Below are 13,997 nucleotides of genomic sequence, written 5' to 3'. Positions count from 1 at the left end.
AGGAAAGTCGCTACTTAATAATGTGGAAATATGTGGAATAAAAGATATAACGAAAGAATTCATCAACAAAGAGAGAGACAAAATAGTCAAAGACAGAAATGGAAAAAATGTTTATAATGCTTATAATATAATGTTAATATATATGTATAGTTTTGTGTCTCTAAATGTCAGCGCTGTTTCTGAATACAAATTTAATTACATTCAAACCATTTTGCCATTTCTGGTGACTGCATTACTACACTACACACCATTAACTAACAATCACATCCCCTTAAACACAGCATGATTGAATTACTTTACAGAATATTAGATAACTGGATAATTGGAGATGGCGAGGGGTCAGATTGTAGCGATATCCAGTCCACATATCACTGCATTAGCTGAGATGGAAGTGTTTTGTGTTGAACTGGTCTTATATTGATCCATATGGTTTATTACAGCCAGTGTGAGTGTTAACAGTGTCAGGAAGACAGGAGCAGGGATTACCTGGAAATGGTGCTATTGATTGGGGTTTGCCTCGGGAGAGAGCTACATGTCACTCAACCCACTAGGGGCACACAATTTTTCAAAAGACAGTACGCAAAGAGCTGGAGCACAAACGGCCCCTGAGATGTGTGTTTATGACAAGCTGCCTTTTGTCCACGGTGATGTATCTGCTTTAGAGGTCATTTGACTGGAGGGAAGGTGTTTTCTTATAGGAGGAGCTGAGCAGTCATGACCTTCACAGATGACATGAGCTGATGAATCACAACAGTAGAAAACCATTTAACTTAAAGCCTTTTTTAACTATCATGATGCATGAGCTTGTCTGTGTGTGTATGTGCACCCAAAGTCTTAATATGTTTCTATGACAAAGAATTTGACTTTTAGACCTTGAAAGTTAGATTTTTTTTTTTTTTTTTTTAAGGGGAGGAGATACAGTTAAGATTTGGTTCAGTATTAGGATACAGCTTACATTTGGACATGCAACTATTATATTAGTGAGGGTTCTCAAAAATATACTGTAGCTGTGTGTATATGCGTGCATGTGGTTTCACATTGTCAGTCTGCCTGTGTTTCCCTATTGTAATCTCAGCCTCATATAGTATGAGAGCCACTCCAGTCCGATCACCACGTGGCTGCATAGCTTGCTGTCTGCTGGCTGCAAAGTCAGCCATCGGTTTAAAAAAAAACACACTGACCCCATTTTACATGACACCACTATTATACTGTCATACTGTACCCACAGAGAACCATTAAATGAGTATTTGAAGTTTGTAAAGTTATAACAAACTGAACTATGGAACACATCTTCTAGTTTTAAAGAAATGATGCAAACCCACACCAAAATATAATAGGTTCTTCCTCTAGCTCCACCTTTCCAGTTTTATGAAATCTGTTATGCAAAGAGCACATACTTCTAACCCAGTAAATAAAATAAAATAAAATCCAATTAAAATATCTGTGATAAAGGGTTTTGTTTTTTAAGTACACTTAAGCAGTTTGAGGCACCATGCTCGATAAAAACAGTCTGTAGGTAAAAAATGATAGTTCTCTCCTGACAGTGAAATGCAAATTTAGCTGTATTTAAATTAGTACTGCATATGAGCTATTGTGCACTATTTCTAGTCATATCCAAAGGATGGAGCCATTTTTATGGACCTGTAAAACAAAACATCCAAAACTGTACATGTACTACACGGGTGCACTGGGCACTTAAGATGGCAGAAAGGCTTGTCCTTATGTGGCAAGACAATGCAACATTTCTGCTTGTTTTAGTAAAATCCAGCTGCAGCCTACACAACTGTGTAGTGTGCACATTTGAGACTTAATACAAAAAAAATATATATTAAATTGCACCACATGTGCTTGAGGCTGTTCAGTTTTAAAATCAGAGAGGCCCTGGTTGCACGGGCCTAGAAACAAGTTGATGCCCATCTGGTGACCACTGGTCATGAAGGGAAGTCTCCAACTGGTTGGTGATTAGTTGCTGGAGGTTGCTGTCAGTCAGTAGGTGAAACTGTTAACAAAGAGAGTGCTGCACCAAAATCCTCCTTGTGATCTCTTTGGTCGCTTGTAGATTGCCACTGCCGCCTGTAGTTTGCATGGAAGATGGCAACTTGTCTGCAAACACTCACTAACTACTAGTCAAGCAGTAGTAAAACTTGAAAACGTGCCAAACAAACCAAAAATGGAGATCATTTGCCTTTAAAGTTAAACGTGTGCTTTACCTCTGAAACCAATCAAAAGGCTCTACTTTTACTTTTAAGTGAATGTTTCACAGTTCTGGTTTGTGTCGCACTTTTCACAATTTCAGCACAGCTTAGAGATTAGTTGGTGAGTGTTCTTATAGTTAGGGCTGGATTAGGTGACCCTGATTTCTCCCTTTGTTATGTTGCAGTGGGCCGAGCATGCTGGGGGCTTCCCATGATGCTCTGAGCTTTTTCTTCTTCACTCACCTCTTTTCACTCTGTGTTTATACGCCACTTTGTATTTAATCATTAGTTATTGTTAATCTCTGTCTCTCTTCCACAGTATGTCTTTTGTCCTGTCCCTCTCTGCTTTTCTCTTTCCTCTCACCTCCAACCATTCGAGGCAGATGGCTGCCCTTCCCTGAAACTGTTGAAAAGGAGTTTTTCCTTCCCACTGTTGCCAAGTGCTTGTTCATAGGGGGTTGTTTATTTATTTTTTTGGCCACAGCAGCTTTATTGGCAGTATAGATAGACAGGAAATGGGGGAAGATACGGGGGAAGACACACAGGCAAATTGGCAACAAGCCGAGACTCGTGCCACCTGCATCGCAAAGCGGCACATGCATGTGGTCGCCTGCTCCACCCCTGTGCCACCTGGGCACGAGGAGGTTGTAAATTTGTTGGGGTTTTCTCTGTATTACTGTGGGGTCTTTACCTCACAATATAAAGTGCATTGAGGCAACTGTTGTGATTTGATGCTATATAAATAAAATTGAATTGAATTGAATTGTGTGGTGTATGGGATTTCTTAGGTCCCTAGGAGATTCAGCAGTACTGAGAATAGCAGTTTTGTTAGTGGGAGAAGCTTAGGTAACAAAAGGCCATGCACCAGGTCCAGTAGGTCTCTTTGTCTTGCTTAATGAAGGGGTCCTCCAAGTTATTTGTGTGCAGTAAACGTATCCTTGGCTGGATGAGTTACTATAGCTGATGGGGCTGGATGTTTCCCCAGAGAGACTAATGTCAAAGCACTTCTTCAAGAATCATAAACCTGTAGCTGCGTGGGCTATGTGGGCTTGACTTTCTGTCAAGCAGTGATTATTTATCCACTAGTATTTTAACTGTTCTGTAATTTTGTTTTAACATTTTGTACTGATTTGTTCTCTTGGTGTTTTCTGCCAGTGAATTTCCTTGTGGCAGCCAGTCTACATGCTTGGAGCAGTATGGTTTATGGTGGAACATGGCTTTGTAGTGGAACTGTGTGTAGTGGTGTTAGAGTGTGATCACTTATTAAGGTGAGTGGTAATTTTAATAGCTCTCTACACTGTTACAATCTCTGTCTGTCCTCGTGTTTCCTAACTTAATCTTCATTAGGTCCAGTGGATGTTTTTAATTAAGCAATTTCCATTTCCTACATATTTATATAATTAATAGAACTGTTAGTAACTGTGCTATTTGACTGCAGTGTTTACTTAAATCTCAATACAGTGGTAACCCCTCTTGGCGTGCAAACTGTGGGTAACAGGCAATCTGCCAGGGACCAAAGCAATCGCAAATAGATTTTTGGTACCCCACAGAATCATTCCTCTTTGCAACCAGTTTCACCTAGCAATAACCAGTAACCTCCAGCAACCATTCACCAACTGGTTGGGGAATAAACATTTTTCCCTCACAGTTAGTGGTTGCCCGCGGTCACTGACTTGTCTCTAGGCCTGAGTGGCTGGGACCTAAAAGAGCTTAAATTCCTGTAGAGTAGACCTGGAATAATTTTCTCCTATCTTGATTTCGCTCAACTATTGGAAACTTAGCCAAACACAGCCAACATTGTTTTAGCATTTTGACACACATACTAAGACCAATTCAGTTTTGTTCTGTATTTTTTCTTCTTTCTTTTTTGAAAAACCTTTGATTTTTTTTTTTTCAAGTCTAAACCCACTGTCTCACTCATTAACACAAACAAAAACATGATCTTAAGACATCCACCCAGCAGTCTGCCACAGACACTGGCAAGTTGTATCTGATTACCCAGCGTGCTTTAACGATGAAGGTCATTAGTCCACAATGTAGAAGTGATATCAAAGCTATTAATACAGATGAGAATGGTTTCAAAGGAACAGAGGTACTGGGAGGATGTGGTACTCAGGGCTCCTCGCTGCCCTGTGGCTTCTCTGTGTCACGCTGTTGGCCTGTGTGCTGCTCTGGCTTAGAAAAAAGTATCAAGGTATGCATATGGTGTGGATATTTGTTCCTTTGTGTGTTTGGGGTGGACCTATTCAGTCTATATTTCAGTCTGTGTTATGGTAATATAGGACAGGTTGACACATTAAATTTGCCTCAGGATTGTTTTCAGGAATCGTGACATGTTATTTTTATTTTTATTTTGGTAAATTGTCATGCCTTACCAGGTAGTAAATATAGAAAAATGACATGGTTTGACATGTTCAGTTAGAATGACTGTGCATTTTCACAATAATAGGGAAACGAAGGGGAGGGGCTCCTGTGAGATTTATAGATAGCTTCTCCTGCATCTATTTAGAGTCAGCTTCAATGAGCTGACTGCAACAGATGATACTCAGGCTCTTACTGTTGTTATACTGATCCTTTCTTTTCATGTATGATCAATTTACACATGCATCAATATCAAATCTCACACATTGGGATTTTGTTTAACTATCATTTTTCCTGTCTTAAATATTGATTTTCAGCTGCCTTTATTTTGTCATATTTTTCATCTAACTCACAGTGATATACTTAATTCACCATTAATTGAGGAGACCAAAAATAATATATTTAGTTCTGCTTTGCTGGTGCTTCAATTAATTCAGCATCTTTTACAGTGATTTAATAAACATTTTAAAAGTTGCAGAAGCCCTCTGGACACATACACAAACAAGCCCATACCCACATCTGCTGGAGATGTAATACTGTGCTCTATGTAATTACTCACCTGATTCACAATTCCACACATGAACAGGGATATAACTAACGAGATATAATGTGTGCAGAAGAGGAGTCACTTAAAAAAAGAAGGTAGCTGACAGTTTATTTGTTTGTTTTTGGGTTGTTTTTGGTGCAGGAAAATTTACCATTTTTTTGGATACAGTCTTTACAAGCAAGTGTAAATTGTTGTGCAAATTACAGGTTTTGTGAGAGGTAGCCATCTATATGGAACACCCAGTGGTCTTGTTGGTTCAGCATTGAACTGGTCTTATTGACTGGATGAACTGAGAGGAGTTTTTTTTTTTTCTCATTACAAACATTTTTTTGTTGTTTCTTGGTGTTCATTCCACTGCAGCCTCTACCAAAACACAAAAAAAGCTAATGCCTGTGGGCGTAAACTACTATGTACAGATAGAGGATGTTGCAGAGGGATCACTAATCCTTTAAATTACAAAATGAAAAGGAGAGAAAATGCTGAAGGATAATGCTGGAGCAGCTCATCTTTTGTAGCGAGGGTCTGTCATGTGAGTGAAATGCCAGCTTGCACTTTAGAGTGACTTATGGGTGTGCTTTTTGTATTAATAACTGATGATTCAGCTGTACAGTTAAGTTACATACAGCTGAGGAAGGATAAGCGTTTGGATAATATTGTATAATTCTTCCTCCTCAGGTGGTGATGACTTCTCAACAGAGGATGCTGGTAAGCCAGACTGCAGTAAGAGTAAACACTATCCCTACCAGCATTGATCTATAGAGCATTTCTCAGACTTAGCTTCAGAGGACAATCTTGCCATGCTCTGATGCAATGGCGATGGGCATTGTCAGACTGGCAGTACTCTAGCCCAATGGCCTTAGAGGACAGCATGGGGGCAAATCATATTTTGAGGAAAGGGGGTTGGTAGAGTGTGTGTGTGTGTGTGTGTGCGTGCGTGCGTGCGTGCGTGCGTGCGTGCGTGCGTGCGTGCGTGCCTGTGTCTAAATGCGTAAGCACAGCTATGTGTGGCTTGAATGTCAGCCAACAGCGTAGTTGGGCTGTGCACTTTTGCAACTTTCCATAACAGGCAGGCTGAGTTAGAGGCTCCTTATACTGTACACGGTACAGCAGGGTGGCAGGGATTTCTGCACTCAAGGTCTCTTTCTCTCAGTCAGTTTCAGCTCCAGGACCATGGCACAACCGTCTCCTACTGACCCCACCAAGATGGGAGTGGGGCGGGCGATTGCTGTGCTTACCTCTGGAGGCGATGCCCAGGGTAAGTAGATGGTCTCCAGGGAGCATGTTGTGCCAAGACAGTATAGCTGTTGTTCTGCTTCAGCAGGTGGCGGATCTGATTGTGGAACGTCAGTGCATAGTGACTCATCAGCAGTGATAATAAAGAGTCAAGACAAATAATAAATACTAACTGTGCACATATAACAATGTATTGAGAATTTTGAAACTTTATTTGATCATTTTTTTTGCTTTAGTTTTAGATAAAGCACTAAGAGTGACCCAGACAAACATTACAGCCGCATTCATGACAGCAGCTCTGTTTCAATATCAAATGTGACTACTCATGAATTTTTAATCTCTAATCATATTCACTGATTTTCCTTCTAAAGAGTTATGATATTGAGCTATCCACTCATAGAGATAACTTATGTAAAAGGGCAGCATGAAGGACTTCACCCAGACTTGGTAGAACTACAGACAGAGATAGATGCTCCCCTGACCTTTAACTTGATGAGGAATATCTCCACTGTGACCTTTGGGAGGCGTGTCAGTGACCCCACACAATCCTGTAGTGTATGTGAGACAGTGAGCTATCCAAATGTTTTTTGGGGGGGAGTTTTGTTTTTCTGTCTTGAATATATAAGATCTTTGGACAGAGTGCAGAACTGGATATCCCTAACCTTTCTTCTTTTTCCTAAAATACAAAAGCCTCATTAGAACTTTTACATTATTTAGTCAAAGTTTCTTTCTCCTCTCCTTCCACTTTTCTCTGTAGAACTATATCTGTTATGGGGGCTAATTTTAGAGGCATGACCTTTCTGTCATGTGTTTGTAAAGTGGTGAGATAGAGTGGGAGGGCAGTCCAATTCTTCCTTACTCTCCTCTCCTCCTTTACACTGTAAGTGGAGATGCTCTTGACACCCTTAGGGTTAGTTTATCCATATCTTGTCCTTTCAGCAACCCCTGTCAAAAGAGCAGGCAGAGGCTTAGTTTCTTTCCCAGCAGTTTACCACTATCAGGTCTCTTGTAGTTTTTGATGCTCCCATTTGATGTTTAGCAGCTGATAAAGCAAGTTAATGTGAAGTCTAAAAAAAGAACATTCAATATACTTAAAGAGATTATGTGTACTACATCAGTGCCGATTATTATCAAAGAAATATGGTGCCTTGGAATAAATGGCCTGCTCAAGTTACCACACTACTTGAGAGACAGCCAGACAGACTTTGATGTAAAACTAAAAATAATGCACGAAAGGGTGGGATATCCTTTATTGATCCCCATAGCGAAACTCATTCCCATCCCAAAGATTAGGAGCAGTGGACAGCCAGCATGCAGCAGCTGGGGGCAACTCCACGTGTAACTCAGTGCCTTAGTCAAAGGCACAATGCCAGGAGAATTACCCCTGTGTGTTTTTTGATAGCAATAGGAGATCAACAAAACTACACAAAAGTGCTCTAGCCCAGGTCTGAACCCAGAACCCTCCTGCTGTGAGGCAATGGTACAAAACTTTAAACCCCTGCCTGGCTCAGATTTTAAATCATGAAATGTACATATGATACATAAGAAGTTAAAATGCCACAGTTGTCATAACAATGTAAAACAAGCTTCTAAGCATTGTCACAAGTTTCTTATATATTTAGAATAACTAATGTGCACACACCTATGTGTTTCCTGCAGGTATGAATGCAGCTGTGAGGGCCGTAGTTCGAGTGGGACTTTACACTGGAGCCAAGGTCTTCTTTGTGCATGAGGTAAATACTGTGCAACAAATCAAAACTCCAATATGTAATATTGTTATTTTGTTAAAACTAAAAAAAAAAAAAATAGAAATATTAAAAGTAGAGATCTGGAAACAGTGTATGCTTACCATTTCTGCTTGAAAATTATTTTAAAATTATGTAATCACATATAACAAACATATAATAATATTCACACCATAATAATAAAAACAATTGCTGGAGTACAAGAGCTGACTATATATTTATTAAGTACAAAGTGAAAATATTTGTGTATCATAAAGCCCCAAGCTTTGTCCAAAATATGACCCCCTTTCAATGAGGTGATATCGTTCTTGCTTTTTGTTTGACAGGGTTACCAGGGTCTAGTGGATGGAGGAGACCATATCCGCCCTGCTACGTGGGAGAGTGTATCAATGATGCTGCAGCTGGTGAGAACACACACGGATGCCAAACCTGCTGCTTTGTTTTTTGTTTTGTATTTTTACTTGTTAAAAAAAAGGGATCACAGTTTATTTTGCTACACTCCGGAGCTATAGATCAAATGATCAGTTAAATGCCACAGTTTGTAAATTACAAGACTTACTAGACATTAAACAAGAGTGCTTAGGTTTTTATATAAGTGCAGCCACTCTCCTTGTTTGGCTCTTTGTGAATCTTGTCTGAGTCTGAAACCCTTCTTCACATCCTGATATCAGGGTGGGACTGTGATCGGTAGTGCCCGCTGTCAGGATTTCCGAACCAAGGAGGGTCGCACAAAGGCTGCCTGTAACTTGGTCAAGCTGGGCATCACCAACCTGTGTGTGATTGGAGGTGATGGCAGCCTGACAGGTGCCAACCAATTCAGAACAGAATGGAGTGAGCTCCTGGCAGACCTTGTGAAAGCTGGTGAGAAACATAAAGTTCACTCTTCTAAGCAACTCAATAAACACATAAAAATTGTTATGAAACATCCACCCATTTTCCATCCATTCGTTCATTTTCTTCACTACTTATCTAGTTCAGGGTCACATGGGGGCTGGAACCATTCCCAGCTGACATAAAGAGGTCACCAGTCAATCACAGGGCTAGTTATGGATCATGCTGTGGTGCATTTTTACTGCAATTAACATGTTGGTCAAGTGGCATACCTGACTGTCATTTTGTCCTCAGGTAAGATCACTGCAAATGAAGCCAAGTGCTCCTCACACCTGAATATTGTTGGCATGGTGGGCTCCATTGACAATGACTTCTGTGGAACTGACATGACCATCGGCACTGACTCTGCCCTGCATCGCATCATAGAGATTGTGGATGCTATCGCCACCACTGCACAGAGGTTTGCCCATAAGCATTTATATTTTGAAATGTGAACAAAGAAGACAACTGATTTCAGAACTCCAGACCAAAAATGTGTTATTCTGCAGTCACCAGAGGACCTTCATCCTGGAGGTAATGGGCAGGCACTGCGGGTAAGTACAGCTTGTGTGGGTATTTTGTGTTTTGTGCTCCAAAATAGATGAAAGCGGAGTTTTTGAAAATGTGTAAAACCTCATATCAGGTTACATGACCCCAGTTTCTCTAAAACGGTGACATGTGTTCTTGTATGTTATGTTTACTGGGTTACATTACTGTATCGTATTTATTATTATTCTGCTGGAAATTAGTTTTACAACAAAAATCTAATTTTAATACACACAATATTAGCTTTAGATATGTATTTTAAAGTTATGTGAACAACTTTTTCTTGACTGTGATTGGTTTTTTTTCAGTTACCTGGCTTTGGTGACAGCTCTGTCCTGTGGCGCTGACTGGGTGTTCATCCCAGAGATGCCCCCAGATGACGGATGGGAGGAGCATCTGTGCAGAAGACTGACAGAGGTGAACTTCTTGCTCTGCATCATCACTTTCACATCTAGTTTGGCTTCATTATAATTCATACTGTACATTTAGTGAAAAGTGAATGTTGATACTAAAGTTTTACTCTGTCCCTCTTAGCAAAGAGGCCGTGGCTCCCGTTTGAATATTATCATTATTGCAGAGGGAGCAATAGACCGCCAAGGTAAACCAATCAGCTGTGACCATGTCAAAGAGGTCAGTGATGGCAGTACTCCAAAATGCCACATTAAGCTCAACTCAAATTAGAAATATTGCTCATAAATCATCTGTCTGTGCAGCTAGTATCAAAGAAGCTAGGTTTTGACACCCGCACCACCATCTTGGGGCATGTGCAGAGAGGAGGAACCCCCTCCGCCTTTGATAGAATCCTGGTAACGTCTCAGTGAGAGCTTCACAATGAATCACCTGCTGATAAAGTTAACAATAAAAAAAAAATTTAAAAAAACTTTTGTGTTTCAGGCAAGCAGAATGGGAGTGGAATCAGTTATGGCTCTACTGGAGGCCACACCAGACACTCCCGCATGTGTGGTCAGCTTGTCTGGAAACATGGCTGTCAGACTTCCACTCATGGAGTGTGTGCAAGTGGTGGGTCAAAATCCTAAACACACATAAAAAGTCACACTTAAACACACAGTATTTTCTAAGTATACCATATAGAATATATGAAGTGTATCAGTCACTATAGGCACGCTCTAATTGGCTCTGTGTTTAATATTTTATAATATTTGGATTATATTTTTAATTTCCTTTTTTTCCCATATCAGACTAAAGATGTCACAACAGCCATGGCTGAGGGGCGGTATGATGATGCGGTGAAGCTCAGGGGAAAGTGAGGCATGCACCTTTGTGTTGTTAACACGAAATGCTCGTGCTGCAATAATATTTCAATGTCTGTATATGTTTTGTTTCTATTTTCTGACAACAGGAGCTTTGAGAACAACTGGAACACTTACAAAATGCTGGCTCATGTGCGCCCCCCAGAAACAAAGGTCTGGAACTGCATTTCTACCATCCTGCTGCAAATTAATTGTCTCTCAGTCATTACACCTTAGTGAAAAACAAAATGTCTCTGTTAATATTCCTTTACCAGAGTAATATCAATATTGCCATACTGAATGTGGGAGCTCCGTGTGCTGGAATGAATGCTGCTGTCCGTTCAGCTGTCAGGACTGGACTCCTCCAGGGCCACCAAATGCTGGCAGTGCATGATGGCTTCGATGGCTTGGCCCATGGAATGGTAATTTATTTACATGCAAAAAGGCAAAGTAGGGAGCTTTTACTGTTTGATCAATCAAATACTTTAACATGACAATACAGAGCCTACTATATAATAGAGCATGTGTTCTGTGACTGCACAGATTGAGCCCATTGGTTGGTCTGGAGTGGCGGGATGGACTGGAAAAGGGGGTTCCATACTGGGCACCAAAAGGTGAGCCATTTCAGCAGACCACTTGTTGACAAGTACAGTAATGAGAGTGTATGTTTCAGGACTTGCATAAAGACTAACACAATTAACTTTAAGTTAAGGAGATATAATCTGTTATGATGTGTTTTTATTCTGTTCTGAAGATCCCTACCACAGGAGTTCATCGAGGAGATCAGTCTGAGCATCACTAAGTTCAACATTCATGCTGTAATCATTATTGGAGGCTTTGAGGTGAGCAACATTATTGAGACTCTGATAATGTTGCTGGTAGACTGGAATTTACAGTGTAACACACATATTTTAGGTCTCAGCTATTGAAAAAGACCACATCCAGAAACATAATTTGTTATACAAGCAGTACAATCAGAGGGAAACTATATTTAATGCAGCATTTAACATATCTATAAGACACAGTAAGGTATTGTGTAACATGTCTACATTTGCACACATGGGGGAGGGGGGAGGTCAATTCCCACTTGCAATGGGACAGAACACACACTCCAAGGCCAGGGCCAGCTGTGTCACACGTCAGCTGTCCTCTCTAGTTTCAGCTTTGGCCACTGTCCTCCTAGATCCAACACCCTGTACAGAGTAGGCTGGCAACCACCCGAGCAACTCTCCCTTCAGGGTGCAGCATGTAGTAGGCCCTGGCCTAAACAGGAATTGTGAAACACACACACAAAACCATTCCTCAATTAGTGCCAATTACCCACAACAAATGTGGAGGTGAGTTACTGTGCAGATGAATCCAGTTTACTCTGTTTCAGTATCTTCCTGCTACACTGATCGCATGTAAATAAGCGTGAAAGTCGCTCATTGCTTTACTGTTTTATCCTAATAGGCATTTATAGGAGGTCTGCAGTTGGTACAAGCTAGAGAGAAATATGAGGAGCTGTGTATTCCACTTGTTGTTATTCCTGCTACTGTGTCCAACAATGTTCCTGGATCTGACTTCAGTATTGGCGCTGACACCGCCCTCAACACCATAACTATGGTAAAGCTCTTAGTGAACATACTCTCAAACACAACATAATAACAAGGCAATGATGTCCTATACAGTGCATTGTTCTCTCATGTGACTACGCTTGCAGACGTGTGACAGGATCAAGCAATCTGCTGCTGGAACCAAGAGAAGAGTATTCATTGTGGAGACCATGGGAGGATACTGTGGCTACCTGGCGACCATGGCTGGATTAGCAGGTGGAGCTGATGCGGCCTACATTTATGAAGAGCCTTTCAGCATTCATGACCTCGAGGTTTGTCTGTCTCATTAAGAGAATTAGTAAAAGATGGGTGGATATTTTTAAACCCAGGTTTCTGACTTTTTTTTTTTTTTGATAGTTGAATGTGGAACATCTTGTGGAGAAGATGAAGACCACAGTGAAGAGAGGACTCATTCTGAGGTTTGAGGGAATTGCCATTATTAATATTATTACATTTATAATGTTTATTAAGGGTTGATATTTTATCCGTTATTCTACTTTTGTTTTAGAAATGAGAAATGCAGTGCAAACTACACCACTGACTTTATCTTCAACCTGTACTCAGAGGAGGGCAAGGGTGTGTTTGACTGCAGAAAGAACGTCCTTGGACATATGCAGCAGGTATGCCACTCAGTGAAGAGCTTCTTTTTTGCTTCAAGACTCCGTATTTGCCACCCAGCTCATTTGGACATATAAGAAAACCTACTGTATGTTATCAGGGAGGAACACCCAGTCCTTTTGACAGAAATTTTGGCACAAAGATGGGGATGAAGTCTGTCCTCTGGTTGACTGACAAGCTGAAGGAATGCTACAGACATGGTGAGAATTCAATTTTCCTCAGAAAATAAAATGTATTGACTTTCTTATCATCTGTGCTCCCCATGCTGATGCCAGTTCTTTCATTTAAAACTCCAACTTCAAGGTCGCATCTTTGCCAACTCTCAGGATTCAGCTTGCGTGTTGGGCATGAAGAAGAGGGCTTTGGTTTTCCAGCCTCTGGCAGAACTGTCAGAACAGACTGACTTCGAGTGAGACTTCATTTCTATTATTTCAGCTCCCAGTGGTCTGAAATAACTAAACGCAATATTAAATACAATATTTTACATATTTACTCAAGAACTTGATCTACCGATTTTGTTGTTTTCACTGATGTTGGTTTCTCTCTGCAGACATCGTATTCCAAAAATACAGTGGTGGCTAAGGCTGAGGCCCATCATGAAAATCCTGGCCAAGTATAAGGTCAACCTGGACACCTCTGAAAAGGCTGCAATGGAACATGTCATCAAGAAGAGAGGCTTAGTTCATCAGTAATTCATTTATGTGATTATTTATGATCAGGCATGGCCTGATGATCTGACTGTCTTCTTTAAAAGCACCTTGTAAACCCTGTTAAAGGAGAGTGCAATATAAATAAAAATATTAATTTTAAAAAACACAGTCTCACATTGAACTCTAATAAATCATAACAGTGATCATTGTAAAACCATTCCCATGTCCTTACTTTTATCTTCCTGCTGCTGCACAACAAAATTGTATTCTTTGCACAACAAAACTGTATTTTTTGTCTATTGTGTGCACCCAACTCTACTTCCTGCCACTCTATATTTAATATAACCTCTATTAAGAGGTTATATTAAATATAGATGTTGCTTTCTA

At 40.4% G+C, this 13,997-nt stretch overlaps 1 protein-coding gene across 1 annotated transcript; it reads left to right on the top strand.

The window, feature by feature from the left end:
* The first annotated feature begins 6,166 nt into the window (after window positions 1-6,166).
* pfkmb (phosphofructokinase, muscle b) lies at window positions 6,167-13,827 on the top strand. The gene is made up of 22 exons (XM_030729008.1): window positions 6,167-6,358; window positions 7,996-8,069; window positions 8,408-8,485; window positions 8,753-8,942; window positions 9,207-9,372; window positions 9,461-9,505; window positions 9,806-9,914; window positions 10,032-10,127; window positions 10,211-10,303; window positions 10,392-10,517; window positions 10,697-10,761; window positions 10,858-10,921; window positions 11,023-11,169; window positions 11,291-11,361; window positions 11,502-11,589; window positions 12,200-12,352; window positions 12,450-12,614; window positions 12,700-12,761; window positions 12,851-12,962; window positions 13,061-13,160; window positions 13,264-13,369; window positions 13,511-13,827. The coding sequence occupies exons 1-22, from the start codon at window positions 6,274-6,276 to the stop codon at window positions 13,650-13,652; spliced, it is 2,337 nt and encodes a 778-aa protein (XP_030584868.1). The 5' UTR covers window positions 6,167-6,273; the 3' UTR covers window positions 13,653-13,827.
* Window positions 13,828-13,997: the final 170 nt, after the last annotated feature.

Source organism: Archocentrus centrarchus, chromosome 5 (genome assembly GCF_007364275.1).
Source record: "Archocentrus centrarchus isolate MPI-CPG fArcCen1 chromosome 5, fArcCen1, whole genome shotgun sequence".
Lineage (NCBI taxonomy): Eukaryota > Metazoa > Chordata > Actinopteri > Cichliformes > Cichlidae > Archocentrus > Archocentrus centrarchus.
The sequence above is the reverse complement of the archived record's forward strand: the minus strand, read 5'-3'. Positions and strand labels throughout refer to the sequence as shown.

Bases quoted from the DNA above. Each gene is read 5' to 3' on its own strand.
- pfkmb (XM_030729008.1), top strand. From the start codon at position 6,274: ATGGCACAACCGTCTCCTACTGACCCCACCAAGATGGGAGTGGGGCGG. The intron at 6,359-7,995 runs GTAAGTAGATGG...TGTTTCCTGCAG, and splicing joins CTCTGGAGGCGATGCCCAGG to GTATGAATGCAGCTGTGAGG. The intron at 9,373-9,460 runs GTTTGCCCATAA...GTTATTCTGCAG, and splicing joins ATCGCCACCACTGCACAGAG to TCACCAGAGGACCTTCATCC.